The sequence below is a fragment of the Microcaecilia unicolor genome, chromosome 2 (genome assembly GCF_901765095.1).
Source record: "Microcaecilia unicolor chromosome 2, aMicUni1.1, whole genome shotgun sequence".
Classification (NCBI taxonomy): Eukaryota; Metazoa; Chordata; class Amphibia; order Gymnophiona; family Siphonopidae; genus Microcaecilia; species Microcaecilia unicolor.
Window position 1 is genome coordinate 503,431,065 of NC_044032.1, and position 17,738 is coordinate 503,448,802.

General features: G+C 42.7%; 1 protein-coding gene across 1 annotated transcript in view; it reads right to left on the minus strand.

The window, feature by feature from the left end:
• STK32B (serine/threonine kinase 32B) overlaps window positions 1-17,738 on the minus strand; it is a 415,797-nt gene that overhangs the window by 84,030 nt on the left and 314,029 nt on the right. Inside the window, 1 exon segment of the mRNA XM_030192595.1 lies at window positions 6,528-6,631. Within this exon segment, the coding sequence (XP_030048455.1) occupies window positions 6,528-6,631 (104 nt within the window).

Below are 17,738 nucleotides of genomic sequence, written 5' to 3' on the forward strand. Positions count from 1 at the left end.
GCTACTGGAACTATGCATGTCTCAACCTGGGACATCTTAATTCTGATCACAATGTTCTATACACCCTCTCATTCTGGAAAAAGCAATAGAGCTGAGTGGCATACATCCAAGGGTACTGAAGGAACTTAGGGAAGTTCTAGGAGGTTCTGTTGTCTGACCTTTTCAATTCTCCTCCAGATTTGAGAGTGATCCCAGAGGACAGGAGAAGGGCAGACGTGGTCCCTCTCCACAAAAGCGGAAATAAGGAGGAGTTTAGGAACTACAGGCCAGATAATCTGACCTGTGTGGTAAGTAAATTAATGGAAATGTTTCTACAACAGAGAACAGAGAGGTTTCTGGAATCTAATGGATTTCAGGACTCAAGGCAGCATGGTCTCACTAGAGGCAGTTCTTGTCAGACAAATCTGATTAATTTTTTGACTTGGTTACCAGAGAGTTGGATCAAGAAAGAGTGCTAGATGTGATGTACTTAGATTTTAGCAAAGCTTTTGACGCAGTATGAGCCCTAAAGTGCCTGACTAGGTTAAGAAATGGTTGAGTGGAAGGCGACAGAGTGTAATGCTAAATGGTGCTCATTCTGAGGAAAGGGTTGTTATCTGTGGTGTGCTACAAGGTTTGGTTCTTGGGCATGTTCTTTTTAACATTTTTGTAAACTGTAGTGACGAAGGACTGTTTGGTAAAGTTTGCCTCTTTGCAGATGATACTAAAATCTGCAATAGGGCAGTATGAAGGAGTATATAGGACACTGTCACTGTCAGAGCCACCTTAAAACCCCTAATCCTGCCCCAGGGGAAGGGACATAGAAATGGTGGCATGGTCCAGGAAGTATAAAAGGTCGAGATAGGTTAAGGGGGGCCTAGAGGGAAGCAATGCAGATTGTGAAAAATTGCAGACTGGGCATCCAAATGGTAGACGAGATTTAATGTGGACAAGTGCAAAGTGATGCACATTGGGAAGAATAATTCAAATCATAGTTATTTGGTGCTAGGTAAGTAAGGTTCCACCCTAGGAGTCAGCACCCGAACAAAAGTACTAGGTGTCATCGTAGACAATATGGTGAAATCTTCTGCCCAGTGTGTGGTAACAGCCAAAAAAGCAAACAGAATACTAGTAATTATTAAGAAAGGGATTGAAAGTAAGACAAAGAATATTATAGTGCATCTGAATTGCTCCATGGTGCGACCACACCTTGAGTACTGTGTGCAATTCTGGTCATCGTATCTTATAAATGATATAAAAGAATTAGAAAAGGCTCAAAGAAGGGCAACCAAAATGATTACGGGAATGGAGCTCCTCTCATATGAGGAAAGGCTTAAGAGGTTAGGACTCTTCAACTTGTAAAAGAGACGGCTGAGGGGGGATACGATAGAAGTTTACAAAATCCTGAGTGGTGTAGAATGGGTAAAAGTGAATCAATTTTTCACTCTTTCAAAAAGTATAAAGGCCAGGGGACACTCAATGAAATTACATGGAAATACTTTTAAAACAAATAGGAGGAAATATTTTTTTCACTCAAAGAATAGTTAAGCTCTGGAACGTGCTGCTGGAGGATGTGATAACAGCAGTTTGTGTATCTTGGTTTAAAAAGGTCTGGACAAATTCCTGGAGGAAAAGTCCATAGGAAAAGACAATAGTCTGTTATTAAGATGGATATGGGGGAAGCCACTGCTTGCCCTGGGACTGGTAGCATGGAACATTGATACTAATTGGGTTTATGCCAGGTACTTGTGACCTGGATTGGCCCCTGTTGAAGCAGGATACTGGGCTAGATGGACCATTGGTCTGACCCAGTATAGCTATTCTTATGTTCTTATGTTGGAGGTAGGACAGGGTATAGCAAGGGAAAGAACAATGGTGGAGCAGGATGGTGAGTTTTTATCTTTCAAAAAGCTGGCAATTCATTCATACATCTGGTGAAATCTTCAAGGCCTGGCAGCTGGAAACATCCACAGCCTGCCAAACCCCTTCACCCATCATAAAACCATGGCAGTGTGTGGTGGTGCTCTGCAGGCATACTTAGTTCTCATGCATGTTCAGTGCATGCATGGGAACTGAGTATGCTTGGAGTGTCAGTCTCAGCGTCCCAGAGCACTGCCTTTGACTGCTGCACTTTTCTAAATATGGGTTGTGGGATGTGGATGTCTTCAGCTGGCAGGGATGGGGGATCTTCACCAGTTAAGGTATGGGGGGGACAGTGGCATAGCCGTACACAATGTGTACGTTGTTGCATATGCTCCCCCCGCCCCATCTCAGCAGCACTTAGAGTGCAGGCAGTCCTTTTTCCTACACTGGTCATAGTTGTCGCTATGGGGTGGCAACTTCCACTTCAAAATCTGCCTTGCCACCCCATATTCTGGCATCCCCTCACTAACTTTCTTCTCCTCCCTCAGGTCCATTTTCTTTCCTTTCCGTCTTGAGTTTACAAGCTTGATGTGGGTGCCGACAGCAATAGATCAGGCTTTCCTCTGACCAGCCCCGAGGTCCTTTGCTCTGTTACAACTTCCTTTTCTCATGCGGGTGGGATGCGACAGAGGGAAAGCCTGATGTAATGGCTGCTAGCGACCACAATGAGTTTGTAAGCTCATGGAGGAGGGGAGAAAGACCAAATCAGGAAGGAGGAAGAAGATAGGGAAAGAAATCAGATCTGCAGGAGAGAATGGGGTAGGTAGCAGAGGACAAGATGCTGCACAGGAAAAGAAGAGACAAGGAGAGATATGATAGAGGTCTATAAAATAATGAGTGGAATGGAATGGATAGACATGAATTGATTGTTTGTTTACTCTTTCCAAAAATACTAGAACTAGGGGGCATACAATGAAGCTACAAAGTAGTAAATTTAAAACGAATTGGAGAAAATATTTCTTCACTCAATGATAGTTAAACTCTAGAATTCATTGCCAGAGAATGTAGTAAAAGCAGTTAGCTTAGTGGGGTTTAAAAAAGGTTTGAATAGCTTCCTAAAAGAAAAGTCCATAAGCCATTATTAAAATGGACTTGGGGAAAATCTACTGGTTATTTCTAGGATAACCAGCATAAAATGAATTGTTTTGGGATCTTGTCAGGTACTTGTGACCTGGATAGGCCACTGTTGGAAACAGGATGCTGGACTTGATGGACCTTTGGTCTGGGCAATACTTACGTATTTATGCTGCACATAAAAGGAAGGGAAGGGTAAGGCAGAGGGGAGAAATGCTACATATGAAAGGAAGGGAAGGGGGAGGTAGAGGGAGGAATGTTGCAAATGAAGGGAAGAGGGGAGACATGGTGAACATGAAAGGAGGGGAAAGGTAGAGGAAAAAATATTGCACATGAAGGGAAGGGAAAGATAGAGGGGGAGTGTTGCACAGGAAGGGAAGGGAAGGGGGAATGCTGCAATGAAGGGAAAGAGATGGAAAACTAAATAGCTTTGAGACAGAAAAATGGAAGAAAGCTGAATGAAAAAGATCAGTGCCAAATAACAGATGTAGGGCAGGTAGTAAAGAAGAAAAGGGGTGATAAAAGAAATAGCAAATGAACAGGAGGCCCTGGAAACAGAGTTAAGAGGGAAGTGGAATCAGAGACTGAGAACAAGATGATTAGAAAAATAAAATCACCAGACAATAAAGGTGGGAAAAAATGATTGTATTTTTCATTTTAGTGACCAAAATATGTCAGTGTTGAGAATTTACATCTGGACATTTTACAGTGTTGAGAATTTACAGGAGGACAGGCATTTCTTTCTATTTCTGTGGTGTACATTCCTACTCATCATAGTACATACTTGCATTTGTGGGGTAATCTCATAATAAGTATTTTACATACATATAATCTTTTATAAAATTACTCCCAGAGATGGTAATTTTATAAGACAACATCCCACTTAGGCATTATTTTAGAAAGAAAAGAAGGCACCTACTTTTCTTTAAAAATGCTACCATGTAGCATAACCCATGCCTACACTGCAGGCTCAGACCTTTAGACCAGCCTATGAGCTGGTGTAAATGCCTGTAGAGGCTGACTGACCTCTACTCATTCCTGCCCGTGCATGCCACAATCGCAAAATGGCTGCTGCGACCTCCAGCAGTAGTCTCACCAGATTGCCGCTCGAGGTTCTGGAAGCCATTTTGAAGCAGGAGCCAGCATGGGCAGGAGTGAGTGGGAATCTCTCCTGCCCCCACTAGCTACTGATGACATGACTAGGTTTGGGATGGGTGCTGCCGCCAACAGGTGGGTCCAATAGGGGGGTTCTTTCTGATTGAGGGAGAGAGGGAGTGGGTGCTGTTCTGGGATTGGGGTGGGGCTAGTTTCGTTTTCAGTTTTGGTTTCAGCTAAAGCTGAGTGGCCAATCACAGATTCAGTTTCGGTTGAAACCAAAAATTCTGGCTTCAGTTGGGCTCTAAATGTCTGCACCTAGATTTCAAAAGAACATGTGTAAATGTCACACATAATTGTATGCTTCACCCAACTTCTACCTATGGGCACACCCACTAACAAAGTATGCACCATTGATTCCAAGGGAAAAGAGCCCAATTTCATGTGTCTATGACTACACAGACATGTAAATGACTAGAATACCAGTATTTTTGTGCATATGTATTTTCCTCTAAAAGCCATATTGGTTTGCAGTGCTCAAGAATTAGGGTTGTAGACCCCTGATTCTAAGCCTATTTTTAATAAAATGATACTGGGTAAAGCATGATTCTCTTAAATATACGTAATACCCTTAGAATAAACTTTTTAGTTGAAATCTATGCCTGAAACTATTGCCTATTAAGCCAAGTGCTTCTGTTTTAATGTAATAGAACAAAAGTGCCTGAACTGCTCTGGTTGAGATGAGAATCAGCATCTCATGTTCTAAAAATAGAACTCTAGCAATTAGCCAGCACTGAGCCCTCCTACCGAAAATACTTTTTACCTTAGAAAGAGCTAGGTTTTAAAGGAAGGATCATAATGAAAACAAGTCACTAGTTCTGGTCAATAACTAATAAATGGCTGAAAAGATATTTATAAATTTCAGAAGCTGGTAATGATGAAAAGGTGAAACAAGTGCAGTTGTTGCAAACCAAACATTTTTGGCAAGATAATTATAGAGAAGGAAAGCAAGAATGGTAAATAGATAGAAAATTCAGAATGAAATGATGCGTTATACTATACATAATCAGTAGGGCAGGAGTAGCCTAATGGTTAGTGCAGCAGACCTTGATCCTGGCAACCTGGGTTCAATTCCTGCTGTAGCTCCTTGTGACCTTGGACAACTCACCTAACTCTTCATTGCCCCCCCCAGGTACAAAAACCTTAGGGCCTTTGGGCTTCCTCTCATTTGCTGTGTGGGAAAAGAAGCCCTTAGATTGTGAGTCCTCTAGAGTCAGAGAAAGTACCTGCATATAATTTGTACAGTGCTGCATATATCTAGTAGCACAATAGAAATGATTACTACTAGTAGTAGCAGCAGCATAAAGAATACAATTCTGTAAAGTGTGCTACAAGTTAGGCCTCAAAAATCTGAGTGCTAAGCGAATATTCTATAACGGCAAATTTGTGCACCAAATCAATTATAGAATGCTAACACAAGTCCAGCAGTTGCATACCCCTTTATTCAATGTCAATACTGGGCATAAAAGTACCTAAATATGGCATCCTGCATGTACACAATTGACAGTACTCTATATAAGTTATGGCTGGTGACACACCTATGCCCCTCCCACATGAACACCCACTACTAGCAGTTATGTCCTAGAACACTTAGCTGCCAAGTTACAGAATAGCACCTAAGAGCAGTTGTGCACGTACCTGTTGTCCCCCCGCCCCCCCCCCCCCCCCCCCCACCGACTTTGGGAGCATAATTGCTGTTGCAGTATAGAAGTTACATGCCATATTGGCACCTAACTTTTGGCACACCATGGAATGAGGGAGAAGGTGTTTAATAGTATATCTCAGGAATGTTGTGAAGCCATAGACACGCTGGAATATCGTGACAATGTGTATTAAAGTGTATTCATTAAAAATGGAGGAAAAAGATCTCAGAAACCTCACAGACAATGATTTCAACACAGTTGCATGATGTTCGAGGTTTGGGTTCTGTTTCATCAATCTTGAACCCCCCCCCCCCTTAATTATAATATACTTTTTACCACAAATTGTGCTTATATCCAATAACTTTTCAAAAAATACTTAATTTGAGCAGCTTAAAGATTTTATAATAGCCTGCACTTAGCTTTATATTTAGGAATGTACAATACTATTCCACTAATTATGAATATGACTGTAGGGAAATTTCAAGGGTCTGGATGGAGAGGAAGTTAGCTGATGAGTTTCACCATGGTGTTGCAAGATGACACATGACATAGTTATGTGACCATTTAAAGGAGCAAATTAATAATTAAACAGATAAAAAAAGTATTAAAAGTTAACAAAATTGACAAAATAATACAAGATACTTCAAGAGTATGTGAAATAAGGCTATTAGTGGATCAGGGTTCAAGAAATCTTCATTTTTATGTTTTGAATTGAGTGAACATCATGGAAAACAGATGGATAAAACCTCTTACCCAACCCCGTAGTAATTCATATGCTGTGATTCCTAGTGACCACCAGTCTACAGGATATGAGTATCCTGGTCCCCCTTCCATGAAGGACTGGAAAACCTCAGGAGCTAAACAAAAGTACAATAATCAAGTTTAAACATTGTGACAATAAAAGGTAAAGGGGCCCTTTTACTAAAATGTGGTAAGAAGTCAATGCATAAATTAGCGTGTACAGTTAGGACACAGCCACAATGGCATGACAGTATGCAATAATTCACACACTAAGTGCCAGATGCTACATATGGCGGTGAAAAAAATGTGCTTAGCGCTATTCTATAAACATTGCCTAAAATTAGGCACGGTTTATAGAATATGCATAGCGCCTATCCCCGCAACTAAAATTTAGGTGTGACCATTTATGCCAGCTGAAATCTGGAGTAAACGGCTATGCATAACTTAAGTGCAGATCGAACATATTCTATAACATTGCACATATACATTTTTGGAACGTCCATGACCCACAAATGCCCCTCCCATGGCCATGCCCCCTTTTGAGATGCATGCATTAGAATTGATGCACGCCACTTTAGAGAATACACTTAGAATGTTGTGCACATTTTAATTAGTGCCAATTAGTGCTAATTACTTGTTATTGCCAATTATTGGCACTGATTGGCTTGTTAAACAATTAAGTTGCATGCAAAATTTGGCCACTTTGCCAAATCTGTGCATGCAAGTTTAGTCGCTATATATAGCATCTGGGTCTAGAAGTTCAATTCTATAACCTAGTTGCTCACATTTACGTATGTGAATGTTTAGAGTATTAACATTTATGCACGTATGTCCACTTAGGTGCATAAATGTTAGTTTGGTGCTTGAGGGGTACTTTTACTAAGGCGTGTAGGCACCTAAGCACATCCAATGCGCATCAAATTGGAACTATCGCCTGGGTGCCACATGCCCTGGCGGTAATTCCATTTTTGACATGTGTCCAAAACATGTAGTAGAAATTTTCTACTGTGTGGCATTTACCCGGCAGTAATTGGCAGTGTACATGCGCTGATGATTACTGCCCGGTTGGTGTCCTGGTATGTCAGGGGAACCAGTACACTATCCAGCTTATAATTGAAAAAGAAAAACGCCTATATTGCGACCCAAATCGGGAGATAGATGTTTATCTCACAAAAACGAATAAAACGGTATAATCGAAAGCCAAATTTGGACGTTTTCAACTGCACTCCGTCGCGGACGCGGACAAAGTTGATGGGGGCATGTCAAAGGCGTGGTGAAGGCGGAACTGGGGCGTGGTTATCTGTCAATCAGAGATAGGCGCCTTTCGCCAATAATGGAAAAAAAATATGCGTTTTAGCGAGAATTTAGTGCCCTAAACGACCAGATGACCACTGGAGGGAGTCGGGGATGACCTCCCCTGACTCCCCCAGTGGTCACAAACCCCCTCCCACCACAAAAATATGCCGTTTCACAACTTTTTATGTTCACCCTCAAATGTCATACCCACCTCCCTGGCAGCAGTATGCAGGTCACTGGAGCAGTTATTAGGGGGTGCAGTGGACGTCAGGCAGGTAGACCCAGGCCCATCCCCCCCACTTGTTACACTTGTGCTGGTAAATGGGAGCCCTCCACACCGCCCTCCAAACCCACTGTACCCACATGTAGGTGCCCCCCTTCACCCCTTAGGGCTATAGTAATGGTGTAGACTTGTGGGTGGTGGGTTTTGAGGGGGATTTGGAGGGCTCAACACACAAGGGAAGGGTGCTATGCACCTGGGAGCTCTTTTACATTTTTTTTTTTTTGTAACAGTGCCCCCTAGGGTGCCCGGTTGGTGTCCTGGCATGTGAGGGGGACCAGTGCACTATGACTCCTGGCCCCTCCCACGAACAAATGCCTTGGATTTATTCGTTTTTGAGCTGGGCGCTTTCATTTTCCATTATCGCTGAAAAACAAAAATGCCCAGCTCACAAATTGTCGAATAAAACATGGACGTCTATTTTTTTCCCAAAATACGGTTCGGTCCGCCCCTTCACGGACCCGTTCTTGGAGATAAACGCCCATGGAGATAGACGTTTTCGTTCGATTATGCCCCTCTATGAATGCTGGCTCCTCTCATGACCAAATGGCTTGGATTTGGTTGTTTTTGAGATGGCCATCCTCTGTTTCCGTTATGGCCAAAAACCGGGGACGACCATCTCTAAGGTCGACCTAAATGTTGAGATTTGGGCATCCCCGACTGTATTATCGAAACGAAAGATGGACGCCCATCTTGTTTCGATAATAGCGGTTTCCCCACCCCTTCAAGGGGCCGTCCTGCGGGGATGCCCTCAGGAAAACTTGGGCGCCCCGTTCGATTATGCTCCTCCACGAGATCCATGCCGAAATCCAATCATATTCTATAACAATGCGCGTAACTTAGTTGATACCGGAATGGAACTTTTCCCCCATACCTGTGTATTTCTTGTGAAACAAAAAATACACATGTAGATTTTAATCCCACTTGGTGTAATTAGAAGCTTTCTGAAATCAGCATTTACATGTGTATGCTATATACATGTGTAAATGCTGGTATTTCCATGTAGAAACCACAAATGGAGCTTCTAAAATAACCCCCATGGTCTTCTGCCTATTAAAACAGGCACTGCCAGTCTCATTGTGAGAATTAAACTAAACTGAAGCTTATTCAGGAGGCCTTTATCTCAGGGGCATAGCCAGACAACAGATTTTGGGTGGGCCTAGGCAAGAAGTGGGTGGGCACCAAGTATTCTCCCCCCCCCCCCCCCCCCAACCACCACCCAAAAAATATCTCAGCTGGTGGAAAAATGCTTCTTTCCACCTTGGCAGTCTGCAGCAGCATGCACAGGTGCTGGTTTCGTGGAGAGTCGCGTATTCATTACCATCAGAAGAAAGTCTTCAGCTGGCCGAGCTTGGGATCCTACCAGCTACCATTAAATGTGTGCTACTGTTGGGTGGGCCTGAGCCCTGAATGGGTGGGCCCCGGCCCACCCAAGCCCACCTGTGGCTACACCACTGCTTTATCTCAACATCAAGCAAAGCCTCATCACAATATAATTTATTTTTATTAACTTATTTAAAATGTCTCAACCCCTCTCAATGTTTTACTCTGATTTGAAAAACAATGGCGAAGGTAACATGTTGATACTAGAATATTCAGGAACTTTTAGATCTGCAAAGAGTCGGGTTAAGCCATCAGAAGTTCCCATAAAAGGCTGAAGAATGTTTACTACTACTACTACTACTTATCATTTCTATAGCGCTACAAGGCATACGCAGTGCTGTACACAATACACAAAAAGACAGTCCCAATGTTTACTAAGTACTCTTTAGAAATTACAAGTCTAACACGTAACTGATTTTGCAGCAGTACAGAGACCATGTGGTTTTTAAATAGCATTCTTAAAAATCAAGAGATCAATATTTAGAAAAATGTCTAAGGCATAAATCATAATTTGAAATGTCTAATCTAGATGTTCCAACTTATTCCTATGTTCAGCAGTGCAATAAGTATGGCTAGCGCTTCTGAATATATACTATAAACATATAGTTATATCAAATATCACGGCTTCCACTTATAGGCTACATATATAGGTGCTATTGAGGAAATTTTATAATTTCCCCCTATCCCCTCCTCTTATACATTTCATAATTATTAAGACATCATAGAATCTGTCCAGAACAAAAATGATTTAAAAACAATCGAGACAATTAATGTCAAAATTAGAACAACGTGGATACTTCAAACTGATCTTTAAAAATGCTTATCAAAGGGCCAAGTATAATAACAGAGAGCTCCTATTACAAAATCAAAATATGGAGACAACAGAATATGAAATGCAAACATGTGAAACGCAAGCTGGTGAAAACCAGCTAAAGCTGCCAAAATTATGGGACAAAAAACTATATGGCTTGACTTACTCCTAATGTAATATAGGCTACTACAATATATATAGAGAGGAGAAAAGGAGCTAAGGAGCTATGTCAAGACACGATCCAGTTAAATGGTGTGGGTTCCCCCAGAAGAAGCGTAGCGAAACAGGCACTGTCGGGGCTTCTACACACTCCAATCTGAATAAGGGAGTTTACATGCTCCGCAAGTTAAGTGTCTTTTTGCAAATATTTACATATATTTGCACTTTTTAGCATGTTAAGTTTAATGAATTGCAACTTTAGGGTGGAGGTGGTTTCAGTCGATGATTAAATCTATGCACGCCAATAGAGTCACCAAGGGAGTGATGTGAATATTCGTGCAAAAATATATAAGACTCCACCTTGTTGTCAATCGCAAATGTTCTGAATGATTTTCTCCTCTCTATATATATTGTAGTAGCCAAAATTATGGGACAGCACTGGAGGATTTTTCAGTCGCATCTCATATTGGCACAATGCTCATTAAGAATAGCATACTCCAGAGAACGAAATTTAAAAGAATTATTACAAGGTACCACTAGTTTAATGGAGAGGGTACATTCTGCATATGGACATTCTAAATCTTGTCCAATGATGTTACATCTATTTACATTTGTTAACCCAAGGGACTCATATACATATCAATTTAAATTCAAAACGGACTGCATTAGCACATATGTAGTGTACTTTACTTTCTGATATGTCCTTGCATGATGCCGTATGTGGGAAAAACGATACGTCCCTTACGTATAAGACTGAACAAACATAGATTTAATATAGTACATCAAAAATGAGAGGCACCTTTGGTAACCCACTGTCTTTAAAAAGGACATTAATCTGAATACTTTACATGCGGTGTCATTGACCAGATTCAGGAATCTATAAGAGGAGGGGATGGGGGAAATGACTAACGCAAAGAGAACAACATCGGAATTGGCGGAAACACACTCAAATGGATCAAGGGCTTCCTAACCACCAGAACATATCAAGTGAAATCTAACACTAGCTGGAGCAGCTGGAGTGGAGCAGAAGCACTAAGCAGAAGCAGGAGAATAGTCCATGAATCACGCAGAGTCTTACCGGCAGGCAGCAAAGCACAGGGCCGGTCTTAGGCCGAGGCGACCGAGGTGGTCGCATAGGGCCCCACGCTTAGGGGGCCCCGCGCGGCGTGCCTCAGTCAGCCTCTTCCCAGGGCCGGCGGAGGTCCGACACGGCCCTCGAGGGCAGGACACTGAGAATGAACGAATCAGGAAGAGCTTCTGCGTTCTGCTAGAGACGTTGGGGGGACTTGGGAGGGGAGGAGCGCTTTCAGTGATGCTGCCTGCTGTGCTGTCCAGTCAGATTCCAGGCCAGTGACGGAGGGTAAATTTAAAAGAAAAATTATCTTTGTTGGTTGGGGGGAGAAGAGGGTGCCAGGGCGGGCAGGCAGTTGAACATGGGAGCGGGAGGGCAAGGGAGAGAGGACCTGGACATGGATGGCAGGGCTCAGGGAGAGAGGGGAATTGCTGGATAGGGATGAATGGAAGGGGCAGGGGATAGGAGCATGGATGGGAGGGCAGGGCTCAGGGAGAGAGGGGAATTGCTGGATAGGGATGAATGGAGGGGGCAGGGGACAGAGGAGCATGGGAGGGCAGGGCTCAGGGAGAGAGGGCAATTGCTGGATAGGGATGAATGGAGGGGGCAGGGGACAGAGGAGTATGGATGGGATGGGAGGGCTCAGGGAGAGAGAGAAATTGCTTTATAGGGATGAATGGAGGGGCAGGGGACAGAGGAGCATGTGAGGCCAGGGCTCAGGGAGAGAGGGGAATTGCTGGACATGGAGGGAAGGGAGAAGAATTGCTGGATATGGATGGATGGTGGAGGGAAGGGGAGAGAGGAGCATCAATGGACATGGATGGGAGGGCAGGGCCCAGGGAGAGAGGAGAAATTGCTGGACATGGAGGGCAGGGGAGAGAAGAGAAATGTTGGGCAGGAATGGAGGGAAGGAAAGACAAAGGAAGGAGATGCACATGGATGGAGGGGAAGGGATAGAGGAGAAATGCTGGATGTAGATGTAGGGGAGGGGAGGAAAGTAGATGCACATGGAAGGAGGGGAGTGAGGAGAAATGCTGGATATGCATGGAGGGGAAATTGCTGAATTTAAGGGCTGGATCAGAACACTTTGAAGGCAGATGCTGAAACTGGAGAAAGGATAGGGACAGGGCTACAGATGGTAGACAGGACACATAAGGACACAGGAGGATGGTGGACATGGTGAGAGAAAAAATATCAAATGGAAAGAAGACACTGGGACCAAAGTGAATAGAAAAAACAAATGATCAGACAACAAAGGTAGAAAAAAGTATTTTATTCAGAATTTATTAATTGGAATATGTCAGCTTTTGGAAATGTGCATCTGTGATATTTTGCATGTAAGTTTCTATTTTTCTATTATTGCTGCATGCTGAGTCTGACTTCTTGAGGTAACTTTCCAGTTCAGTATTTCGCCTTCGTATCTGTTGTGTCATGTGTTTTTCATGTGTGATCAAGGTGCAGTATCCTGCTAGCGTGTAGCATTTGCAGCCCTTTTTGTTTTGTTTTTTTTACGAGGTAGTGTATTGGTGTTTTAGAGCCTGGTGTAATTACAGTTCTGCCTTTCCACGCATAAGTTTGTGCTCGTCCTGTCCTTGGAATTAGTGCTGTTATGGTTTGGTAAGGTTATGAGTGTGTTTTTGCACAAGTTTGTGTATAGTGTTTTGCAGTGGAGAGATTTTGTGTGTCCGCACCTTTGACACCCCCCCCCCCCCCGGGGTTATGAGAATTGGAACTACTAATTGTAGTGGACTTGAACTGAATAATTTCTGGGGAGGGGGGGGTTTCATGATAGCATTGTGCTTATTATTTCAATCAGTTTTTCTGTACAAGTTTAGCTTCATTTGTCTTTATTTGAAATTTCATAAATAAAAAATTTTCTAAAAATTGAATAATATTATCAATGGGGTGGAGCTGGGGTGGGGCGGGGCTAGGATGGGGTGGGGCTAGGATGGGGCCCCAACAAATTGGTCTGCATAGGGCCCGCACTTGCTAAGACCGGCCCTGGCAAAGCAGCAGGGAAACCAGGAACCTCACAGTCTGTAGGCTGGCGGCAATCAATAGACAATCAGGAATCAAGCAGAGTCTTGGGCAGGTGGCAGACAGTAGAACAAACCAGGAAACAAGCAGAGTCTTGGGCAGGCAGCAGACAGTAGAATAAACCAGGAAACCAGCAAGGTCAAAAACAGGCAAAACAAGCTATCAGGGCAGGAATCGCAACAGACCAACAAGGACAAGAACAGGACTGAAGACCTCTGTTGCCAAGGCAAAACCTGAAAGTTCCCAGGTGCTTAATAAAGGCAACATACAAGGGAGTTCACCAGGTAAGGGTGCTGCTAAGTTCCAAACATCCCAAGACAGTCTGGAAGGCTGGAAGATCCGGACCGGACCTGCAAGACTTCTGGAACATGGGAAAAAGCAAACAGACAGTCCATCGCAGCCACCAGGTCTGACCACCAGGTGGCAAGATGAATGAGAGCATGAAACAGGGGCACAACCGTGACAGTACCTCCCCCTCAAGGCTCCCCCGGTCTCCATGGGTGATTCAGGTCTCCATGGGTAGGAATGATGAAACCTGCGGAGGAGTTTCAAAACATGACCAGGGGTAGCTGGGCTGGAACTTGAACAGGAATCAGGACTGGAACCCAGAATGAACTCAGCATCTTGACTGGACTTGGAACTCAACCTGGACTCAGCATCTGGGCTGGAGCTAGAATTTGGACTGGACTCAGCATCTTGGCTGGAACTGGAACTCGGTCTGGACTCAGCAGCTTGGCTGGAGCTAGAACTCGGAGTAGCCTCTGCATCTTGGCTGGAACTGGAACTCAGAGTGGACTCAGCATCTTGGTTGGAACCGCAACTCGATCTGGACTCAGCATCTTGGCAGGAACTGCAACTCGATCCGGACTCAGCATCTTGGCCGGAACTGCAACTCTATCCGGACTCATCATCTCCTCCCAACACAACACCTACAAACCCAAAAACCTAAGCATCCAGGTCACACCCTCCCCATCTCAGACAACCTAAAAATTCTTGGAGTAACAATCAACCAAAACCTCACTCCTTTTTAGTAGGCATTTTGAGCCCAAAATATGTTTTGGCTTGTTCCATTTTAAGCATCATTTTTCTCTAAAGTAAGGGGCCCTTTTATGAAGGCACGTCTGACGTCAGACCCAAGCACAGAAACTTGAAGAGAAGATCATTGAGGAACCAATGCCGTGAAAGGCAGAACAGCACTTCGGCTGTCGGGGGTTTGGGTCCCCCGTCAGCACAGGTAGTCGACAACGGCGGCGGGAAGGGGGGGGGGTCAACAGGGTCGCGGAAGAGGGGTCCAGGGGGCCATAACACGGGGGCAGGGGGGGTTGAAAACGGAGGGAGGGCAGACTGTGGAACACCGAGGGACGGTGGGGGATTGCCTGCCTAGCGCCCGTTTCATTGGTTATAGAAACGGGCCTTTTCCTAGTTTATAAATTATGTTAAAAAGTAGCGGTCCTAGCACAGACCCCTGGGGAACCCCACTACTTACCCTTCTCCAATGAGAATACTGACCATTTAACCCTACTCTCTGATTTTTTACCTTTAAACCAGTTTTTAATCCTCAATAGGACACTACCTCCTATCCCATGACTCTCTAATTTCCTCTGGAGTCTTTCATGAGGTACTTTGTATGGCTACTCTTATGTTCTTAGCTACAGCTGCATGTCTTTTCTCATTTAGAAAGGCATCATGAACTGTAGATATGGAGTGGGCATGAGATAGAGAGGCACTATTTCAATCAGTGCTCCTTTTATGAGAATTTTAGTACCTAGGGGGTCTTTTACTTAGGCGCGCTGGCGTTTTTAGCGCACGTTAAAAATAGGTACATGCTAAACGCTAAAGACGCCAATGTATTCCTATGGGCGTCTTTAGCGTTTAGCTCATGCCTAATTTTAACGCACGCTAAAAACGCCAGTGCACCTAAGTAAAAGACACACCCTAGAGCAGTGGGACAATTCTGCTTCCTCTGCCTGGTTGTTCCTGCGGCTAAAGCCCTATGTACCCTATACAAGTTATGACTCTGATCAAAGCATATCACACCAGTAACTGTCTTACAGATCTTACTAACTGTGCACAGGGAGTGGTGCATTTAAAGTTATATAAGAAGTGATAATGAAGAGATCTGCACCAGTATCTGTACGTTCTTCACTGTCTGTTCAGAATTGTTTTGCTGTCCTGCCACTTTAACATCAGTTAACTGAACAGGCATAATGAAAAGCGAAAAAACAAAAGGCACTGAATGCTGTCTTAGCCTACAATGATTTTTTGACAAGAGCTAATGGAATAGTAAGTACAAATAATGTTCATATGTTCTTCTCAGGCCCATTATACTTGTTCCAACATGTCCAAACAAGCATTATTACCAGATATGGCTAACTTCAAATTATCCTCATCTATCCTCATTAATGCTCTACAGAGACCATTACTTATATTTTAATTGTATACTCCTGGGTTGAAGTACATTAATTTATGGACATTATTCCATTCCAAAATTGTCCTATTATCCAAGTAGTCTTCATTCATTCATAAATGGTTTTAGTACCACAAAACATAATTCAATTCATAGCTCAGAATTTGTTCAGTACAACAGATTTATGTCCCATTAAATGACCACTGGCTTGCATTTTGTTGTTCCCTTCTGCTACACCACTTACAGTTTTGTTTTTTGGTCCGGGAAACTGTTCAGTGTAACACCACTTTTTAAATTCATAAGCATGAAAATGTTTCATTTAATGCAGTGCATATCAACAAGTATGATTTTAGGGTAACTACATTATGGGGATCTTTTTCTAAGCAGCAGTAACAAGTGGCCTGCAGTAGTGTGAGTGCTTGTTTGTGGTGCACACTGGGCCATTTTTACATTTTACTTCCATTCAATGACCTCTCTGGGTCTCCTTAGCCACGCTCCTGTGGGTGTGCATTCCCGTTACATCATTGGAACACTTTTATGCGTTACACATACTCATTTGTCTTTTTATTAGTTTTGGTATTTTCTGTTCACATTACCTCATTTTTTCCTCATTAATTTTATTAGTTTGTGTTCACACTGTCTCAATTTGAAGTCTTTTACTAGCCTTTAAGTAGTTTTCTTATACGGTACTTAGGGAGTCTTTTACTAACGCTTAGCTCGGGTTATCTGCAGCAGGGCCCATAGGAATAAAATGGGTCCTGCTGCAGATAACTCAAGCTAAGCTTTAGTAAAAGACCCCCTTAGTTTCTTTTAGACCTCTTTATGACTAAGACTCTGATTGGCCACGGTAGTGTGTGTGACATCATTGAAATGCTTTGTGGATTCCAAACACCAAGTGATGGCGTTCATGCTTTAAGGTTTCCACTTATCACACTTTTATATCATTGGCTATATTTTTGATCTGAACAGCCATTTGGTTTTCAATTCTCAGGGAGCATGTGTTCATCAAGTTCATAGAGAACCTACGCTGGCTCTCGTGTTCCAGCAGGCTGAAATAAAAGGAATCCATCTGTTTTCCGCAGACATCAGCTGTAAGTCTCCTTTGCAATAGTTTTTTTAAGACAAAGGACACATCATATATGATTTTTGGCAATCGAGGCTGTTACAGTGTGTACTTTTATGAAATTTGGGTGCTCTTTTTATTTTTTAGAACATCTCTACCTAATTGTGCAAGAGACCCTGGGATTTTCAGTCCCATTATTTGATATATCTATTGACTTTTAATTGTTGTTAAATGCATACTACTTTATATTTTTTTAGTCTGGCATCATATTTTTCTCAGACTGCTGTTTGGCACAATTAGTCCTCACTTATTCACTTTATTTATTACTTTCTAATTCACCTTATGGACTGTGCAAGCTTTTTTTTTAGTGTTTTTCAATGTATTTTGCAGTTTGCTCTTTGACATATTTTAATTATCTAACTTTTTATTTTTAGTTATTTTAACTGGTATTAAATGTTTTGTATTTGTTTGTACCCTTTCATTGAAGTTCTGCCACACTTTTTAATGTAGCTCACTATTTTAAAGATTCAGATATGTGTATGATTATAATATGTTCCGTTTTGTTATTTTTAGGGTTTTTTTTGTTACATTTGTACCCCGCGCGCTTTCCCACTCATGGCAGGCTCAATGCGGCGGGCAATTTAATGTTGTTCACTATTTTTAAGATTTACATATGATTATAATAGGCTCTGTTTTGTTGTTTTTTAGTTGTTTA